General features: G+C 38.9%; 1 protein-coding gene across 3 annotated transcripts in view; it reads left to right on the top strand.

Annotated features, from left to right (window-relative positions):
- The window catches only part of DNAH7 (dynein axonemal heavy chain 7), a 262,909-nt gene that overhangs the window by 101,112 nt on the left and 141,000 nt on the right, over positions 1-20,797 (top strand). For 2 of the 3 annotated variants that reach the window (XM_069983597.1, XM_069983599.1), the window contains 7 exons: positions 2,333-2,473; positions 5,728-5,940; positions 12,090-12,199; positions 13,339-13,507; positions 15,564-15,666; positions 15,755-15,882; positions 18,989-19,201. In XM_069983597.1, coding sequence (XP_069839698.1) covers positions 2,333-2,473; positions 5,728-5,940; positions 12,090-12,199; positions 13,339-13,507; positions 15,564-15,666; positions 15,755-15,882; positions 18,989-19,201 — 1,077 coding nt within the window. The remainder of the gene's footprint in view (positions 1-2,332; positions 2,474-5,727; positions 5,941-12,089; positions 12,200-13,338; positions 13,508-15,563; positions 15,667-15,754; positions 15,883-18,988; positions 19,202-20,797) is intronic. The other variant, XM_069983598.1, reaches the window with a different exon arrangement.

The following is a 20,797-nucleotide window of genomic DNA, read 5'->3' on the forward strand; positions in this document are numbered from 1 at the left end:
TCAAGCCCACAGTAACAGTGTTTTAAGTGTACCTGTCATTATAAAAAACTTTTGACATGTCACAGAGACATGTCAAAAGTTTTGATCGGTCTGGGTCTGAGTGTTCAGACCTCTACCGATCGGGAGATAGAGAAGGGAGAGGACTGCAGCTGCAGCGCATTCCAGTCCCCGGTATGAGTTAAAAAAAGTCGGTCTGACTCTTTTTTAAAAATTCAAAACAGAGTGGCTGCGCTGCAGCGTGTCTTCTCCTCTTCTATCTCCCAATCGTTACGGGTCTGAACATGTCAAAAGTTTTTTTATAACAACATGTACACTTTAAACACTATTACATAAAGTCGCAGTCAATTGATGTCTCTTATGGTTATAGTTGGTTGCTGTTAATGTCTTCTCCACCATTTTAAGACTACTATTCAGGTTCCATTCAGTCATGGGAATTTTTTGCGTTGCTATCCACTCCATATAGGAGCTCTGGAAGGTACTTGGCTATATCCAGCAGCTCCATTGACAATGACCTGTCAGTGGTCAATGAATTTCGTCAGGCACTTTACAACAATCTGATATTGGTAAAAGTAACTACTGTATTTCACAAGTATTAGTGGTTTGTTTTTATTTTTTTGAAAGTTTCCAATAACAACCATGTGCCAACATCTAATATTTTATTCAGAATAAAACACAAATCACAGATCAAAAGTTTAAACTTGTGAACTCAAGTGAAAAATATGTTGTTTCAAAATTTCACAGTGTCTACAAAGTAGCAAGAAATGGACAAGTAGCAAGAAATGGCTAGAAAAATTACATTGAGCATATAACGAACAGCTGGAAGACCAATCAACACTAATTAGGTAAATTTACAACATGTTTGGGTATAAAAAGAGCTCATAGTGTCAGTGTCTCTCTGAAGCCAAGATGGTAAGAGGATCACCAATTCCACCATTGTTGCTCAGAAAGATAGTGCAGCTATACCAGGATGGTGTTACCCAGTGTAAAATAGCAAAGAATTTCAAGTTATCATCATCAACCATACATAACATCATCAAAAGATTCAGAGAATCTGGAACAATCGCTGTGAGTAAGGTTCAAGGCCGTAAAGCTTTACTGGATGCTCGTGATCTCCGGGCCCTTAAACGTCACTGCACCTTAAATAGGAATGCCTCTGTCACGGAAATAAGAGAATGGGCTCAGGAATACTTCCAGAAAGCATTGTCAGTGAACTCAATCCACTGTGCCATCCGCCGTTGCCAGCTGAAACTGTTCTGTGGTCAGATGAGTCACGATTTGAAGTTTTTTATGGAACAGTGGGACGCCATGTAATCCAGACCAGAGAGGACAAGGACAACCCAAGTTGTTATTAACGCTCCGTTCAGAAACCTGCATCACTGATGGTATGGGGTTGCATGAGTGCTTGTGGCATGGGCAGATTGCATGTCTGGAAAGGCACCATTAATGCAGAGAGCTAGGTTCAGGTTCTAAAGCAACATATGCTCTCATCTAGTCGTCATCTCTTTCAGGGAAGACCCTGCATTTTTCAACAAGATAATGCTAGACCACATTCTGCAGCAATCACAACATCATGGCTACGTAGGAGAAGGATCCGGGTACTAATATGACCAGCCTGCAGTCCAGATCTTTCACCTATAGAGAACATTTGGCTCATCATAAAGAGGAAGGTGCGACAAAGAAGGCCCAAGGCGATTGAACAGTTAGCGGCCTGTATTAGACATGAATGGGAGAGCATTCCTATTTCTAAACTTGAGAAACTGGTCTCCTCTGTCCCCAGACGTCTGTTGACTGTTGTAAGAAGAAGGGGGGATGCCACACAGTGGTAAAAACAGCATGGTACCAACTTTTTTGGGATTTGTAGACACTGAATTTTTGAAACAACATATTTTTCACTTAAAATGATACATTCTCTCAGTTTAAACTTTTGATCGGTGATTTATTCTGAATAAAATATTAGATGTTGGCACCTCCACATCATTGCATTCAGTTTTTATTCACAATTTGTTTAGTGTCCCAACTTTTTTGGAATTGACGTTGTAAGTGATACACTCTGGGGTAGATTTATCAAAGGGTGTAAAATTTAGACTGGTGCAAACTGACCACAGCAACCACTCACAGCTCAGCTTTCAGCTCTGGTGAAAGGAAAGAGGGGCAGTGATTGGTTGCTGTGGGCAGTTTGCACCAGTCTAAATTTTACACCCTTTGATAAATCTCCCCATGATATACTACTTTTTGTTGTACTACAATTATTATTTACATTCAAATATTGTATGTTGGTGATAATATTAAAGGAATCTGTAACTAAATACTTGTATATCTGTATCTTTTTAAGGTGATTGGTGAAGCTATCGAAGCCTATCCTAAAACAAATCGTATTGACTGGGTAAGAGAATGGCCAGGACAAACTGTTTTGTGTGTATCACAATGCTTCTGGACAAATGATGTTCAGCTGTCTATAAGAAATGGTCAAAAGGTATGTATGTCAAACATTTCCTGAATTTAAATCGTTCGATTAAAGGACATTTTTTTTTAGCTTATTTAACACACATTACAAAGTTGTATAACTTTGTAATGTGTGTAAATAAGAGGTCTGACCCCCTTCCCCCAATTTCCGACCTCGAACCAGAACTTAAAGTATACATTACTAATTACTGTCGACACCGTCCTCTTCTCTCGGGCGCCATCTTGTGACGATGTCGTCAGAGCCGGGGGGCGGGCCGGGTCTTCTTCCTCCTCGGCGTCTTCTGCTGAAGTGAATGGGAGAGGAAAAGGCTTCTAGTGCACTTGCACACCATTCATTGGCTGGAGTGCATCACATGGCTTCCAGCTTGCTCAGCCCTGATTGGCCCTCCGGAGTCCCGCGGGAGTTGTCCTTTAAGTTAATTTGTTTGTTTTTATCACCTTATTTATTTATTCTTCTTGGAAGTTTTTCCCGCCTAAAACTAGGTTGATTATGCCAACTCTTTAGCCATTTAGATGCAGCTTCTATGGCCTTTACATATCTTTATATCTGCATGGTGATCCAGTGGTCCGGATCTGCTTTCAGATGCCTGACTTGTTAACTGATTCAGCCTACCCCCAGCAGCATGAAGCAATAGAAAGCCGAGTCAGGGTATTTACACACCTCGTTTTCGGTCCCACGTCGGGCTGCTTGTCAGGAATCAGTGAAAAAAAGATGCGGATGTGCAGCCAGACATGAGCAGGACGGAGTCATTATGTGACTGTGTTCTGCTCATTTGCGGGACGTACACGGCTTTTGTGCAGGACTCAAAAGCGTGGTCGACTACGCTTTTGAGTCCTGCACAAAAGCCGTGTACGTCCCTCAAATGAGCAGAACACAGTCACATAATGACTCCATCCTGCTCATTTAAGTCAATGTGGCCGTCATGTGGCTGTCAGCCGCACGTCGGGCTGCACGTCCGCATCCTTTCTTCACTGATTCCTAATGTGCAGCCCGACGTGGGACTGAAAACAAGGTGTGAACATACCCTTAATGGATCACTGCACTGATCTCTGCAAGCAATGCTAAGTTCCTAGGAGGAAATAAAAATTATTATATTTCATAATAAAAGTTTAAAATGACCCCTCTTTTCCCATATTTCAAGTAAAAAACATGTTTTGTATGGCCACATGTGCAATTGCCCAAAAAAAAATAGAATTAAAAAAATAGAATAAAAAGTGATCAAATAGTCACATGTATGCAGACGTAATACTGATAATAACTACAGACCATAGTGCAAAAAATTAGCCCTTACATAGCCCCACAGACTACAAGACTACAACACTACAAAAATTGGAGTCAAAATAGGGCAATTATAAGCACTTTCTTTAAGTAGTAAAATTAATGAAAGATACGTAAAGTGAGTATTGTTATAATCAAACTGACCTGAAGAATATAGGTGACATGTCAGTTGTACTACAGGGGATAGACTTGGAAGAAAAAAAAACAATTTAGAAAAATTATATTTTTAAAAAAAGTATGATTGGTGCCAACAAAAAAGTACAAATAATGTTGTACATAGGAAAAAAGTTAAGGGTTATGGCTTTTTAACAAGGAGAAAACAAAACCCCAGAAAATAAATATATGGGCTGCGTCCTTAGAGGGTTAAGAAGCTGTTTTGGTTTCTGTTTGACCCAGGATAGTCTTAGCTCTCATGACATGACATTTTTACATTATAAATACATCAGTCTTGCTGGTAGTATTATAATAAAGTTATTAATATATAGATTATAGTTTTATATTATAGTTCATAATATGTTGCTCATATTAAACAATTACATACATTCGAATTAGAATTAATGTCACCTATTGGTGTAGATAACGTTATGGTTGAATGAGTGTCAATAAGTGTATTATAAAGATGTTGGATTTGGATAGTTACCTTGTTAAGGCCCTATTACACGGAATGATTATTGGCCGTTACGGCTGATAATCATCCTGTGTAATAGAGCACAACGATCAGCCGACATTATCGATGTTGACTGATCGTTGTAATCGTTTGTCTTTCAACATGTTGAAAGACAAACGACTGATATAGTAATGATCTACTGTCATCGCTCCGTGGAATAGCAGCAGACCGCGGCTATATGCTATGGGCTGCCTGGACGATGTAGCAATGACCCTGGCAGCCCCCTCCCGCAGCTCCCCCAGCCCCCTCCCTCTCACTCACTTGCTGCGGCCGCGTGCATTAGCGGCATCATGGGAGCACTCGTTTGCTCCTTATAGTTGCCCCATGTAATAGGTGCTTTAATTAGACAGACATGCAGATTTGCTTCCCTCCATCATTCGGAAAGATGTATGTCTACTGCCACCTATTGTGTTTGACCCACAAAAACCTGGAAATATGGCCAAAGGATTATCTGCCAAATCTTTAAAAGGCTATGTTCACACAACATCAAAAATAGAGAAATTAGTTTATTAGTTCACACACAGTTTTTCTTTTTCCACCATTCTTTCTCTGTTTTTACTATTAAATTCAATGGACTTTTTAATAAAGACACACCCAAAGGCTAATTAGTAATCCCAAACTAGAATAATGTACCAGCAGCCGTCATTGTACTAAGGGGAGGCTGCTAAATGTCATCCATTATTTTAGACTCAAAACTGAGCTTGAAAGACGTTGTGTAAACATAGCCATAGAAAAAAGATCTGTTTACAGCTGTTTTGGGATTCATGGGTTTTGGGTTTCATTAGGGTTCTGGTTAGCTGTGTCAGCGGCTTTAGATGTATCCTTTAGGGAGTAATGTGTCTTCTTGGTGAAAACATTAAACTGGTGTAAAGAATCGTATAGGCAAAGCAATACTAGCAGGATAAGAAGTATACAAGTTCTAACTAAGTATACAAGATCTAACTTTTAATGGTAACCTATTTATTACAGTATATGATGTAATAAGAGTACACTCAGGGCAGCCATGGAGGCCATTAAGGGCCGGGGGTTGATCACAGGTACACATGGTGCAGAATACTTTTTTTGTTAGGCTGAGCGGGCATTCGATATTAAAATTGGATATTTCTATGACACTTTTCTCCTGTTTAGAATTACTGGCTTTGGTAAATACCATCAGAACAGCACTGTATGTGTGAACAGAGTGCTAAAAATTATTTATTATAATATGACACAAAAATTATTTTTTGTCTATGACAGTAATTTTTCTAATTAGATTTTTCCCACTAACTACGAAGATGCTGTAATATATGACCCTATGGGTATGTCCTAATGTTTTTAGGCACTTGAAGATTACCTAGAACAAAACAATAAACAAATTGATGACATTGTTGCCCTGGTGCGTGGAACATTATCAAAGCAGAATCGGGTGACTCTTGGGGCCCTTGTGGTTCTGGATGTGCATGCAAGAGATGTTCTTGCAGCTCTTGTTAAAAAACAAGTTAGTGATGAAAATGATTTTGAATGGTTGAGCCAACTGCGATACTACTGGGAGGTAAGTGATGAAGATATTCATCTGCATTTTTTCCTATTTCCAGTTAAATAACAATCTTGATGCTCACAGTGTGTAATGATCCTTTTACAGTTGTAAAATGCTGAATATCTTGTACTGAAAAAAATCTAGAGCTAGAGCTTGATCAACTCGCATGATTATTTCAAGAACTGAAAGTACAGTTTTACTTAGATTATAGAGGAAACCAATTAAAACTATAATTAAGCTAAATTACCTTCAAATGGCACTTTGTTTCTCTTCACAATCTTTTATTATGTGCAAATATGGTTTGATATTTACTTGTAAAGTCATTTTGCTTGACTGCAAAGCTCATCTGAGATTGTGTCTTAATTTGAAAGCAGTGTTTAAATATAGATGATGAAAGATTATAAAACCTATGTGAAGAAAACACATTTTTTGTTATTTACACAGTCCAATATTCAATCATTAAAGATGTTATTCTACAGAATGGAAAAAATAATAAAGCCCTAGAATAACACACACCACTATTGTAACGCATCCATGTGAAAACTGCCACTTTCCAGTTTGATTTTTACCCATGAAACTGCGATCATGTGACCCTAATGCAGTTGTATTTCCAAGGAGCGTCTTGCAGGTCTTTGGTAAAGCTCTAGTTTACAAAGTTACTAAAGCTCACCTCTTCTGTGTCCCTCCACTGAGCTTTGTAAATAACAGTACTTTGTATCCAGCTACAGAGATCACACTAATATATAATGCTGTGGGATTTAAAAAATTTGATCGCTTTTTATTATTTTTTTTCTGATATATAGTTTTAAAAAATCAGCAATCCTGGTGTCTTTTTTTTTTTTTTTTCCGTTTACGTCGTTCACCATGCCGGAAAAATAATGTTATATCTTAATAGATCAGACGCTTTTTCTTTTTTTTTTACACTCTTTTTTCCACAGTAAAACATGCAATCATTAGATTGCATGTACTTATATATGCTATGCCCAGGGCCGGGCTTTAGGGTGTGCGACCTGTGCGCCTGCACAATGCACCTCACTCCCGGCCAGCAAGGGGGCGCTACAACAGACAGAGAGCTGCACTGCACACCTGACTAAAAAGAGAAGTTAGATGTGCTGTGTGTCTGCAGGAGCGCCCTCCCTAGCTGGCCGCCCGCCCTCCTCTTTTTCTAGTTAGGTAGTGCTGTCTGCCGAACAGCGCCATGTCAGGGGCTGGAGTGTGTGAGGAGAGGGACCAGGGCTGCAGCTGCCCAGGATCACAAACTCTGACTGTGACACTGTCTAATGCATTGCCTGTATGATGTATGTACAGTCTGCACAGGCACTGAGACTGGGCAGCAGTAATACACATAATCCTGCAGCTACTCAGTGCCTGTAATGGAGTGATGTGTATTACTGTTACCAAACAGTTTCCGTGCCTGTGCAGACTGTACATAAATCGGACAGGCAATATATAGGCTGCTCCTCAGAATCACCCTGCCATTTCCCTAGGCCCCCTGCACACTGGCTGCTCCTGTATATTGCTGGGCAGTGTCCCCAAGGTAAGCAGCTCACATGGCTGCTAAAAGTGGAAATGAAGTACAGAGTGTAGCAGCCACCTCATCCCCTATGTCAGTCCTGCAATGTGTAAACTCACTGTGCCAGCAGCCTACTGCAAAATATACTCCTAGAGCTCAGCTGCTGCAGACTGGCAAGATTGGCAGCCCAGGTCACCAGCACGGCATCACCTCATCTCCTCTGACTGCAGCCTCACCCCCTCTCATCACCAGGTTATCCAGCCCCAATATTCTAGTAAGTCATATGTGTACATGTGTTTTTATTGTTATGTTGTGTTTAGGTGTGGTATCTATCTCTCTATCTATCTATCTATCTATCTATCTATCTATCTATCTATCTATCTTCTATCTATAATCTATCTATCTATCTATCTATCTATCTATCTATCTCTATCTATCTATCTATCTATCTATCTATCTATCTATCTATCTATCTATCTATCTATCTATCTATCTATCTATCTATCTATCTATCTATCTATCTATCTATCTATCTCCTATCTATCTATCTATCTATCTATCTATCTATCTATCTATCTCCTATCTATCTATCTCCTATCTATCTTCTATCTATAATCTATCTATCTATTTATCTATCTGTTAGGGGATGTGCGGTAGCTGGGGGTGGTAGTTGTGTGGGGAGCTAGGGGTGGTAGTTGTTTGGGGGTCTCTTTTTTTTTTAGTTGTGTGGGGGGGCTGAGGGTGGTAGTTGTATGGGGAGCTGGGGGTGGTAGTTGTGTGTATGGCTGGGGAGTAGTTGTGTAAATGGCGGAGGGGTAGTTGTGTGTATGGCTGTGGGAGTGGGGCAGTTGTGTGTATGGCAGAGGGGTAGCTGTGTGAATGTATGGCAGGGGGTAGTTGTGTGTATGGCGGGGGGGGGGTCGGGTGTTTTCTGGAGGAATGGGAGTCTGAAGGAGGCTTAAGGGGGGGAGCGCCGAAAAAAGTTTTCGCACAGGGTGCCATTTACCCTAATGCCGGCCCTGGCTATGCCATAGCATAACATAGCATAGATTAGTGTTTTCAGCGATCTATGCATAGAGCCTGCCTGTGAGCAGACTCTCTGCATAGAACGCCAAACCCACAGGACAGAAGTGTCATTGGGGTGTCATTTTTTGTGCCATGCTCGAAAATCTCTAGTTTTTATTAATATCATATTGGTGTAACAGAAACATTTTGATCGCTTTTTATGAAAAAATTTCTGATATATAATTTTACAAAATTAGCAATCTCTGTGTCGTTTTTTTTTGCTGTTCACCGTGTGGGAACAATAATGTTATATTTTAATAGATCGGACAATATCACAAACTACAATATATAATATGTTTATTTAAAAAAAAATATTTTTAATTTTTTAATGGGCAAGGAGGTATATTAAACTTTTATTGGGACGGGGGTTTAAAAGGGTTTTCTTAAAGCGCTACAAAAACATAGCCACTTTTCTCCCTACTGTTGTCTCCAGTTCAGGTGCGGTTTGCAATTAAGCTCCATTTACTTCAATGGAACTGAGTTTCAAAACCCCACCCAAACTGGAGGCAACAGTAGGGGGAAAGTGGCCATGTTTTTGTAGCGCTGGATATCCCCTTTAATACTTTTAAAAGCTTAATTTTTTTAATACACTTTTTTTAACACAATTTTTTTCACTCTAAAACATGCAATCATTAGATTGCATGTACTGATCTATTCTATGCCATCAGTGTTGTCAGCGATCTATGCATAGAGCCACCCTGAAAGCAGACTCTATCCATAGATGACCGATCTGACAGGACGGAGGTAAGTGGATTACTCCCGCCTGTCGGTACAAGCATTCGGAGCCTCACCCCATAAGGGCCCGGCTTTTTTCAGCATACTCCGTCGTTCTACAGAAATGAATAGAGACGTGGGTCACACGCCATACCCCCATACCCACGGCTCTATTCATAACAATACGGAGATCAGTGGGGGGTACAGAGGTTGGACCCACCATAATCTTCTACTTTTCCCTTATCCTGTGGATGGGGGAAAAGTTAATTTTTTATGGAATTCACTGCTAATTTCCCTGAATTTTATTCATCACCCTCACTACCAAATGATCTTTCCTATTTAAAGGGAAACTAACAGCAGGTCAGAAGATTTTAACCTGCCGTTACATTACCATAGGGCATTGAACTCTGAGAATGAAAGTAAATTTCTTACATTTATCCTCAGTGCTGTTTTAGTTTTATTAATATGTGGTATGGTGCCCAGGGATCGATACTACAGCCAGGGCCCCTTAGGTTAGATTGCACCCTGTCTGGAATTTCCTTTCAGCGACTATTCACCCAACCCAGTTGCTGCCCTGATCAGAAGCTCAGAATCAGTAAGACATGAGACCAGAATGTACTGTATACGGGGAGTGTGCTCACATGTATGGAGTGCTGTGGCCTCACCAACAAACAGATACTACTAAACAGTGCCGAACTAGCATCATAGTGGAGCAATAAATACTTCTCTACCAGTGATAAATCAGAACCACATTGCAGCAATATTGCTCCACCCAGAGGCGTAACTAGAAATGGCTGGGCCCCATAGCAAACTTTTGATTGGGCCCCCCTTCCTTCCTGACTGACTACTTAGCTGTCAAATCTAGTCATACTTGCAAGCGCTCATCAGGAGTGCTTGCAGTTAAAGGGATATTTGCAGAACCTGGGATGCCCGCTTGGCCACCTAGTGCTTCAAATCATGACAGTTCAGGGGACTCAGCATATTTCAAGAGCAGGCAATGGGGCCCCCTGATGTGGTGGGCCCCATAGCAGCTGCTATGGCTGCTACAGTGGTAGTTACGCCCGTATGTGTATGGGGCTCCACCGGAGGGTCGTGTGGGCTCATCCCTGGCAACTGGGGTGACAGGTTCCCTTTAAATAGAAAAATGATAATAGGTGTGTGAGTTCAACTCCATATATAAATATTATATTTCTAATTTATATATATATATATATATATATATATATATATATATATATATATATATTTATTTATTTATTTATTTATTTTATAAAACACTGAAATAACGTCAAGTTTTTTTCATCCTCCCCGACACCTTAAGGGCTTGAAATCTATCTATCTATCTATCTATCTATCTATCTATCTATCTATCTATCTATCTATCTATATTTCATAAAGTTGAATAGAATTGGTAATATTCCATATGCAGCAAGTTTTCTCTTTGAAGCCTTTGTTTCATGGCAAAGTATGAATACCAAACCAGGATTCTAAGCTGTGGATATCTTAACGGTAGGAAAATAATTGCTGCTAACAGAAGCACCTATTTCTGACATAAAAATCTAAATAAAGATGTGCTTGAAAAAAAAGAAGATAATTGATGATGTCAGGCCCTTACTAACCACCCGCATTTTGGCTTTATTGCAGCTTGAATACCAGCGCAAGTATAATTATAATCAGAGTATTTTACAGCTGTCAAAGTATTTTCACTGCCTGTAACTAGCTGACCGAGTGTACAGCCACTCATTATGCCGGAATACAGCTGGTGGAGCAGTAAGAGTCAGGTTTTATTTTGTTTTGTTGAAGCTGAAGGAAAGGTTTTTGATTAGGCGCTTTATGAATTATTAATTCGACTTACAGTGTAGTAAGCAGAAGTATATGCTGGTGGTTCTAACATTCTAGCTGTTTGTTAGCAGAAGTTATAATCCTTCATAAATGAAAAGAATAGAAAACTTATTTTAAATGTGAAAATATAGTATAAGAAATTATTTTTAGAATAAAAGTTCATGTGAATTGAATTGAATTCAGTTTGGTAGCATTTTTTAAAAATCGATGGCTTTTTTACGGCTGCGTATAAAACAGAGCTGTTATATGGCTGTTTGTGTAGCTCTATTTGTTAAGTTTTTTTGATTAACTGTTTATAATAGGAAAACTGTTTTTAAAAATGACTATGGCTAAGTTCACACAACGTAAGCTTTCTATTAATCATGGCCGTGCCGATTCGCAACAATGGCTGTGATTAATAGAAAATTTACGTTGCACTGCAGTCAGTAGAATCCCGGCCGGAGTGTATACACATCGTATACACTCTGGCCGGGAGTCCTAGAGGCTGCACTAAAACTGACATGTCAATTATTTGCGGCCGTTATTGATTGAATAGCAGCCGCACAACACTGATAGCCCACGCAATGGACAGTGCAGCTCCGGAAACACTTTCCATTGTGTGCATCCCAATTCAACACAAATGAAGTTCATCTGGCCCGGGTCACAGAATGGCCGGTGTCATACAGCGTGTGAACCAGGCCTAAACCTGTAACCAATTATAAACTAACAAAACAGTAGGTGAATTACTGTATGCATTTTACTGTATATACTGTATCCCAGAAACAAGCCTAAACACATAAAGATGTCAATAACAAGAGCAAAAATAAGCATTTATTACTTAGGAGTCAGAATTCTTAGAGACTGTCATCAGTTTTTTAGCTCTCGTAACAAGGTAGCATTAAGGTTGTGGAGGAGTGTTCCAATACCACAATTTTACCATAAGTAAACATATTATGCAATTAATGGGACAGGATTAAATGAAGTACTATGTATATCTTAACAAGGATATTATTTCACACTTTTTAATCATTTCAAATTTTCTCTTATACAGGAAGGACATTTGCAAACAAAAATGATTAATGCTGGACTAAAATATGGATATGAGTACCTTGGCAATACACCTAGATTGGTTATAACTCCATTAACAGATAGATGCTACAGGTATTGTAAACATCTATCATTTAAAATAAATCAAGGTTAATGTGTCTGTTCAGATGCCACCAATTTTCCTCTAAATCCATTAACGTATGTATTGTAAATAGTGAAATCCTTGCTGAAAATCAACAAAAAAATCCCAGACATAAGACTTGCAAAAGCCCCAGTTAAATAAATAAGTATTGTATATAGAATAAAAAAAGAATATAATTTACATGCTATTAAAAATAACAGTGAAGTCCAATCCACCTGGTGTTCAAAGTGCATAGTAGTGTGCATGTCCACCTAGTGTGCTCATTGCTGGTAAACACACGTGCGGGTCATTCTATATTGATCCTCTGTTAATGAAAAGAAATATCTTTTTGCACTGTATGTTGGAGAAGAAATAGAACCTTTTCACTAACATGGCAGTATAGCTTAGAAGACTTCTCTTACAAGGAAAGAAGGGACTTATGAAAAGGATATTGGAACTGAAATATTGTAAATTACGTTCAAATAGCTGTTAAATAGTGCCTAAAAATATTTTATTTGTTGCCGCTCTAGCAGAGAACATAACACACATGCTATTATTACCTCTCCATACTCTCCTGGTGTCCTCCTGCATCGCATTTTCCATACATTAACACAAAAATTTGTGAGGCAGGGGCCTGATCGTGATAACCATAGCAGCCCAGACGCACTGGGCAGCATCTGGGTTGCTATGGTTAACCCCCCCCCACGGGTCTCCCTCCGGATCCCCCATAGACCCCTCGGACCGCTGTGCCTATGGGGTTAACTGTGTTAGAAAGCCTCCTCCCGCTGCCCGATCGCCGCTAGGGACAGCGGAGGGAGGCAGGGAAAGGATGACGATGCGGGAACGTCATTTTGCATCATGCATTACATGACGTTCCTGGAATGTCATATTGCGGCAAGGGGTGTTAATGGCCATGATTTAATAGGCACATATTTATATATGTTAAAGTGTACCTGTCATAGTGGCCCGCTTCTGAGTCAATGCCAAATTCCTCTGTTAAACCGAAACTTGGATAGCAACATTTGGATATGAAGTTTTTTTTTTTTTTTTTTTGGGGGGGGGGGGGGGGAATATACAGTATGCAAATGTTGTTGTTGTTTTTTTAACTTCTTAATCGTTTATTTTTGAACAGAACTTTATTTGGTGCTCTCAATCTTCACTTGGGTGGTGCTCCTGAAGGACCTGCTGGCACAGGGAAAACAGAAACTACCAAGGACTTGGCAAAAGCTGTGGCTAAACAATGTGTTGTTTTTAATTGTTCTGACGGACTGGATTACCTTGCATTAGGAAAGTTTTTCAAGGTATCACATGCCTATTAGGCTTTAGTATACTGTAATGTGTCCACAAACAAAGGCCCAATACATGAGTTCTCACTTTTGCGTTAAATTCTCTCCACAAATCATAGCTTTATATTTTTTGCTATTATATTAAAAAAATGTGGCAAATGCAATTTAAAGCCATGATATGCAAAGACACATCATAGCTTTACCCCTTCCTCCTTTTATGAGCTGAGAGCCTGATAATAGAAATGACTCCTTGCTCCAATATTAACAATTTTTTTCACATTTTAAATCACACATTCATAAAAGTATTTTTAAAGGTAGAAACACACATACCGTATCCGCAGGGGATTTCACTCTGCGTGTTCACATCGAAATCCGCTGCGGATACCTTTACTGCGGCACAGCCGTGCACTGATTGGCTGCACGGGAGCCAGGAGCCTCAGATGCAGTCGGGGCGCGGACTAGGTAAAGTATGGTCAGGGCAACGGCGGGTTAACGGGGCCAGCATTTACATGTGAGTATGGAATCATGTTGAGGGTGCGTTCACACCTACAGGATAACACCTAGAGATAAGAATTTTATTAAGACATTAGACTCCTTCAGACAAAAAAAACACCAAAACTACTGCTAGCTGTTTTTCCTTTAATTTTGCATTCTTTCTGGCAGTTTTTCTGTCTTTAATTCAATTTTAGTAAAAACTTTTTTATTGTTTTCTTTCCTATGTTTTCATTATTATGTTTTTCATTACAAATCATGTGACTTCTATTAAAGATTTGTGAGGGGGGGGGGGGGGAAACAATATACAAATAGGCATGGCGTTTTTTCCCCTTTTTTGTCTTCTATCCACCCCTATAGAAATACAGTGGTACCTTGGTTTAAGAGTAACTTGGTTTAACAGCGTTTTGGTTTAAGAGCTCACAGTTTTTAAAAATTGTGACTTGGTTTAAGAGCATTGCTTTGGTTTAAGAGCTCCCTGAACTGGGTGGGAGCGCAAGTGAGGGAGGGACATGGTCTACATAGCGGGGTCTACAGCCCTGTACTCTGACCCAGGAAGTCTCCCTCACCTTCCAAATCATAGCAGATCAACTTCAGGCTGGGGCTTGCATCAGGGGACAGGACTGTGGAGGTAATCTCTCCATAGCTGTAACCCCTCTCTCCCCGGACAGTGAGTGCTGCTGTACTGTGCCCACATATGTCCTGCTCATTCCGTCATGCTCCCTGCAGTCTCTGTCAGTCCTTGTGTGCCCCATCCTCTCCATTACTGTACAATAATTTATAATATCACATATTCTGCTGTTTCTGAATATTTGTTTCATTTTTGTTTTACATGTTATTCAAAATAATAAATCATTATTTTTGGGGTGTTAAACCAATTGTTTGCATTTGAATGATTTCTTATGGGAAAATTTGCTTTGGTTTAAGAGTGGATTTGGATTACAAGCACAGTCCCGGAACGAATTATGCTCGTAATCCAAGGCACCACTGTATGTTAAAGGAAAAATGCCACTATTTCTTTAAAACAAATGCCATACCCAGAGAATGCTGCAGTTTTGATGAAATGCCAATGATCATTCACCATAGCTAAGGAACCTATTAGGAATTACACTGATAAGTGTCCTGAAAGTTTGCTTGAACTCAACAAAAACTATTAGAAATTATGAAACCATTGTAGCATATTAAGGATTATCTGAAATACATACCAAAACCATTAGTGACATAAAACAGAACAAAGCCAGAAGCTCCACATGTATCTGTTACCACTACCAATGTTAGCATGTGTAATGAAAGGCCCCGCCTCCTTGACACTATTCAGGGCCTGAATAAAAGCCTTTTTTATGAATACAATTAAACACGGGAAACTGTATTTTTCTTATAGTACGCTTCTTGGTTTCTAAAGTATAGCTGTAGTCTAATCCCAGATATTTGTATGAGCTCACAACAGAACTTTTATGCCACATAGGATGACAATTATTTTAATTTTTTTTTACTCTGTAAAAGATAGAACATTTTCATGTAAATCAGTAAGCACTGTACATGTAAATGTAACATATTCATTATTCACTTTTCATTCCAGGGATTGCTTTCCTGTGGTGCGTGGGCTTGCTTTGATGAATTTAACAGAATAGATTTGGAAGTGCTATCAGTAGTTGCACAGCAGATTCTTACAATTCAAAGAGGTACCTATTCATATACCTGTCATGTGGGTTCAATGCAGTGTGTTTTAGTATTACTACTACTAAGGCAGAATCATTTTTCTTTTTTTAGGTATCAATACAGGATCGGATCTGTTGGTATTTGAGGGTACTGAACTTAAACTGGACCCTTCATGTGCAGTCTTTATCACCATGAATCCTGGATATGCTGGTCGTTCAGAGCTCCCAGACAACCTTAAGGTATAACCTACATTTTGTTTTTGCTTTTATTTGTGGGAAATTAACATTGTTTCAAGTAGTAAACCATTATATGGCTATGTTTACACTACCTTTAACAGCATCTGTTGCATAGCAATGGACACTGTTTAACTGCTAGCCGCCGGGCTGCATTTAGCCCGTTCCTGCAGCCGATACCTCTGTATCGGCTGCGGGAACATTCTTTTTTTCACTATTGATTTGCGGGCACTGTTGGGCCGCCGCTGCATGTTACATTGTGTGAACAGCTATTATTTCCGGACGCTGTTAACTTTATAACGTCTGGAAATAATAGGCAGGTACATTATTTTATTGCCCATTCCAAAGAATGGGCGTTAACATAACGCTGTGTGAACACAACAGCGGCATTGCATTGACTTCAATGCGATGCTACCCCTACAGCAAAGAACGGACGCTGATTCCATAGCAATCAGTGTCCGTTCTTTATTAAAAAATTACGTAGTGTGAACATAACCCAACTCAATCACATAACCCATTTGGGGAATGCAAGGTTATATTCTAATTTCTACAAAGAAACAAAAAAACTTCTTTAAAATATGCCCTATCCCTTTCTTTTCTATATTTAACTATGTAAAGGCACTTAAAAAAAGATTTTTGTGTCAGAAAATGCAGTAGTAAGAGTTTGTGAGTTGAAGTGTATGTATAGCAGTTTAACTTACCAATGCTGCTTAGGCTGGGTTCACAGTACGTTTTTTTCCATCCGTTTTTGGTGAAAAAATAGATGGAAAAACAGATGCATTTGTGTGCATCCAATTTGATCCGTTTTTTCATTCACTTCTATTATTTAAAAATTATCGAAATGTATGTTTTTTTTAATGTACACAAAAACATGGTCGACTATGGTTTTTTGCGTGGTTAAAAAAAGCGTTTTGAGACCCTTTTTTTTTAATAATATTTTCATAATCGTAGTGTGAACCCAGTCTAAGAACACTGCACCAGAAACAGTTTAAAAAGAAACTATAAAAATTCATTAATAAACAAAGAATTAGACGTGTACAATCTAAGAATCTTTGAAAAGGATACAGTGTTTGAGTAGTGTATGTAGATGAAAGGCATTTTTGTCATGAGAATATGAAAATCTTTACTACAAGGTTATGTGAATGAAATTTGCCACCGTAGACTGACACCTGTAATGTATTACTGAAAAGAGTGCCCTTGAAACTAATGGTCCCTTTACACGGAATGATTTATCGTTCGAATTTGCACGATAATGATCGAATTCGAACGATAATCGTACGTGTAAACACAGCGAACGATCAATCGACGAGCAAAAAATCGTTCATTTTGATCTTTTAACATGTTCTCAAATCATCGTTGATCGTGCGCAAAAAATTCGCAGATCGTTCAGTGTAAACAGTCTTTTAACGATTTCACCTATGTGATCGCAAAACGATTGCAAAACGATTTTTCCGTACGATGTATCGTTCCGTCAAAATGCTGATCATTATAAAAAAACATTGTTCATTCAAAATCGTTAATCGTGCGATCGGGTGAATTATCACTCTGTGTAAAAGTACCATAAGGTGACAGTGTACTTATGCATAATAAGTCTAAGAAAAAACCTCAGTGTTTGTTGTGAGTGTGGATCAAACCCCCTATGAGGCAATGACTGTTTGCAAACATTTAAAAGGGACTATGTAACAGATTTTGTGTTCATTCGAGCCAGGTACTGAAACTTTTTTTTCTATTCTTTCTCTTTTACTGATTGTAATTTTGTTTCCACTTTTTCTACATTATTTTGGGGCCATATTACCTGAGCTTTCTGGACAACATTTAGAGATCCTTACAGCATACCAATGCACATAGGTACCAACTGAACAGAGCTGATCCATTGACTTTAATGAGAGAGTTTTCTAGGCATTCTCTGTGGCCTGTAGATTTGTTTACAGTGTGCCTGTGTGCAATACATAGCAAATACATACATACTTTTTTCATGATTGATTTGGACAGCTTGTTTGATCTAGGTTACTGAGCATATTATTACATTGTATAGTATAGTCACATACTGTCATAGACCCTTTGTACTCTACTTTGCACTGGGTCTTCGTGCCATATGTTATATAATTAAATTATCTTTGCCACCGGTGACTCCCTATTTGTGTTTTGCCTCCTGATATCCATCTGTAATATTGACCAATAATTAAAATTTTTCCCAAATATCATATGTATAAATTTTATAAATTTTTGGTGGTGCTATTTGTTCATGCACAGGGCCTCATTAATCAAAACTGTCTTGAAGAAAAACTTAGCAATCATTCAGAGGTCAGCTTTCTTAAACTGCTTTGGTAAATCAAAAGCTGTGCAATGATTGGTTGCTGTAGACAACAAAGATAGTTTTTCAATTTGTCAGGTTGGATAAATGAGGCCCATAGTACTGAACTTTGACTAGTATATGGTCAGTATTAGGGATGAGCGAACCGGCCGAGGTTCGGGTTCGTATGAACCTGAACTATCGGCTTATGATTCGCTCTGTCTGGCCGCTCCGTGGAGAGGGTGGATACAGCCTGAGGACTGCCTGGAAAACTGGGATACAGCCATAGCCACAGGCTGTATCCCAGTTTTCTAGGCGGACCTCAGGCTGTATCCACCCTCTCCACGGAGCGGCCAGACAGCGCGAATCACAAGCCGATAGTTCAGGTTCATACGAACCCGAACCTCTGCCGGTTCGCTCATCCCTAGTCAGTATGTTAGGGGTTTTTTTTTTAAGCTAAAACCAGAAGTTTAACCAATGCAGAGAAAATATATACTGGAAAGATTTGCATTGTTTCCAGTGTTTTTGGACCCACTCCTGTTTTTAGGTGAAAAGTTAAAAAATAGTTAACAAATACTGTCCGTTGTTTGCCATTAACATAGTGTAAACATAGCCTTTCTTTGTTTTCAATCCACTCCAGGTTTTGGTTGCAAAATACTGAGCAAAATTACAGTGTGGGAACATAGTCTAATAGTGAGAAGAGAAGAATTTTTTAAGCTTTCTTCACAAATGTCAAATGTTTGAGTGTAATGTTTGTACTGTGCCTTAAATGTACAGTGTTAAAATTTAAGCAAAGATTAAATTTCCATTTTACAACAGGCTCTTTTCCGAACCGTTGCCATGATGGTACCAGATTATGCCATGATTGCAGAAATAGTCTTATACTCTTGCGGCTTTGTCACAGCCCGACCATTATCAGTGAAAATTGTAGCCACGTACCGTTTGTGTTCCGAGCAGCTGTCTTCCCAGCATCATTATGACTATGGAATGAGAGCCGTCAAATCAGTCCTGACTGCAGCAGGCAACCTAAAGGTAAAGATAATGAATGTTTTTGTACGTCCTAGCAAAATAGTGGACATAAAGAAACAATTACTGTGCTCTACCAGTTTCTCAAGATCAAGATTAAGTAGCCAACAATTTTTCTAGTCCTACGAATAGTTGTCGGATTGTGACACCTTGCATCACTGTAGTAAATTGTACATATCCATCTACTATGTATTAAGGAGGTTTTCTTGTATGAATAAAACAATTAGAGCTTGCTATGGTATTTAACAGCACTATACTCACCTGTTTTCTAGGATCTAGGACTATTGCCGAAGCTCTGGTCCGCTCATAGCTTCTGTTTACTCACTCCTGATCGCATGCTCTTGATTTAGACCTGATGACATTCTGGACCCACTTTACTGTGCCTAAGCCCTTTTTTCAGAAAAAAAACAATTTAAGACCCTGTCTTACTTTTGGAGACACACAGTACTTGAATGCACTGTGCCATTTGACAGTCTGGTGGAGAAGGCATAATGCTATGGGGTTATTTTTGGCCGAGACCACTTAATTTTATTGAATGGAAATCTTAGTGTTAATGATTGTGTTTTATTATTTCCACTGTTTTACCGATATTTCTAACTATATTTTCATGCCTACTAAAATAGATTCATATTTAATATTGAAAAATTAATCATTTTTATTTTTTTCCCCCTTTCCTTTAATGAAACCAACCTAGTTGACCTATTTATTTCTATTCTGTCTATGCCTTTTCTAAAGATGTTGTTTTTAAAATCTCTACTTGTTCTATAAAATCCTCCTGTTTAGAGTAGTTCTCCTGTACCCTTAATCCTTTTTAATTGCTCCTTTGGGATATTGTTTATCCATGGTGCATAAAAGCATGTCTGTTCCTAGCTGTCTGTTTCAAAAAAAAAAAAAAAAAAAAAGTTTTTAGTTTTTAAAATCCCATCTGTCTAAAGAGTTAATATTATCACGTTTACAATTGATCTACAGTGCTCATGTTCCAAGCATCTTTGTTGACTATAAAGATCAGACCTACAAACTGAGTATCATCTATAGGGTACCTTTACACATACAGTATCTAATGGTTTCATAGCTTTAAAGAAAGTTATGTATTCAACCCCTTAACCCATTATGACGTCAGTGGACGTATAGAGAGGGCTTACAACTCGAGCCCTCTATGTACCATGCCGTCCCCAGCTGATATCAGCAGCCAGGCACTGCGATGCTTAAACGATGCAGGCTGATCATCTTGCGGCTAATAAACCATTCAAATGCTGCTGTCAAAGCTGATTAACAACAGTTTAAAGCCAACACCCCCCGCAATGCAATCCTGAGAGGACGACCCGTGATACCTGCTGGGCCAAGGTTCAGCAACGCAATGAGCAATCGTTTAATATGGACTTCAGCAGCTCATAGTAATCAAGCACTGATTGCAGGAATCAATGCAGTGCATTTCCCATTTTATATGTAAAAATAAATAAAATAATGCTGTGCAGAATTTGGAATTGCCCTATTAATTATCACAGTCCTGATCTCGCATGGTAAATGGCGTAAGTGCAAAACATACCAAATTGTAAAATTGCAGATTTTTTTTTGGTCATGTCAAATATGGAAATTTGCATA

Source organism: Dendropsophus ebraccatus, chromosome 9, assembly GCF_027789765.1.
Source record: "Dendropsophus ebraccatus isolate aDenEbr1 chromosome 9, aDenEbr1.pat, whole genome shotgun sequence".
Classification (NCBI taxonomy): domain Eukaryota; kingdom Metazoa; phylum Chordata; class Amphibia; order Anura; family Hylidae; genus Dendropsophus; species Dendropsophus ebraccatus.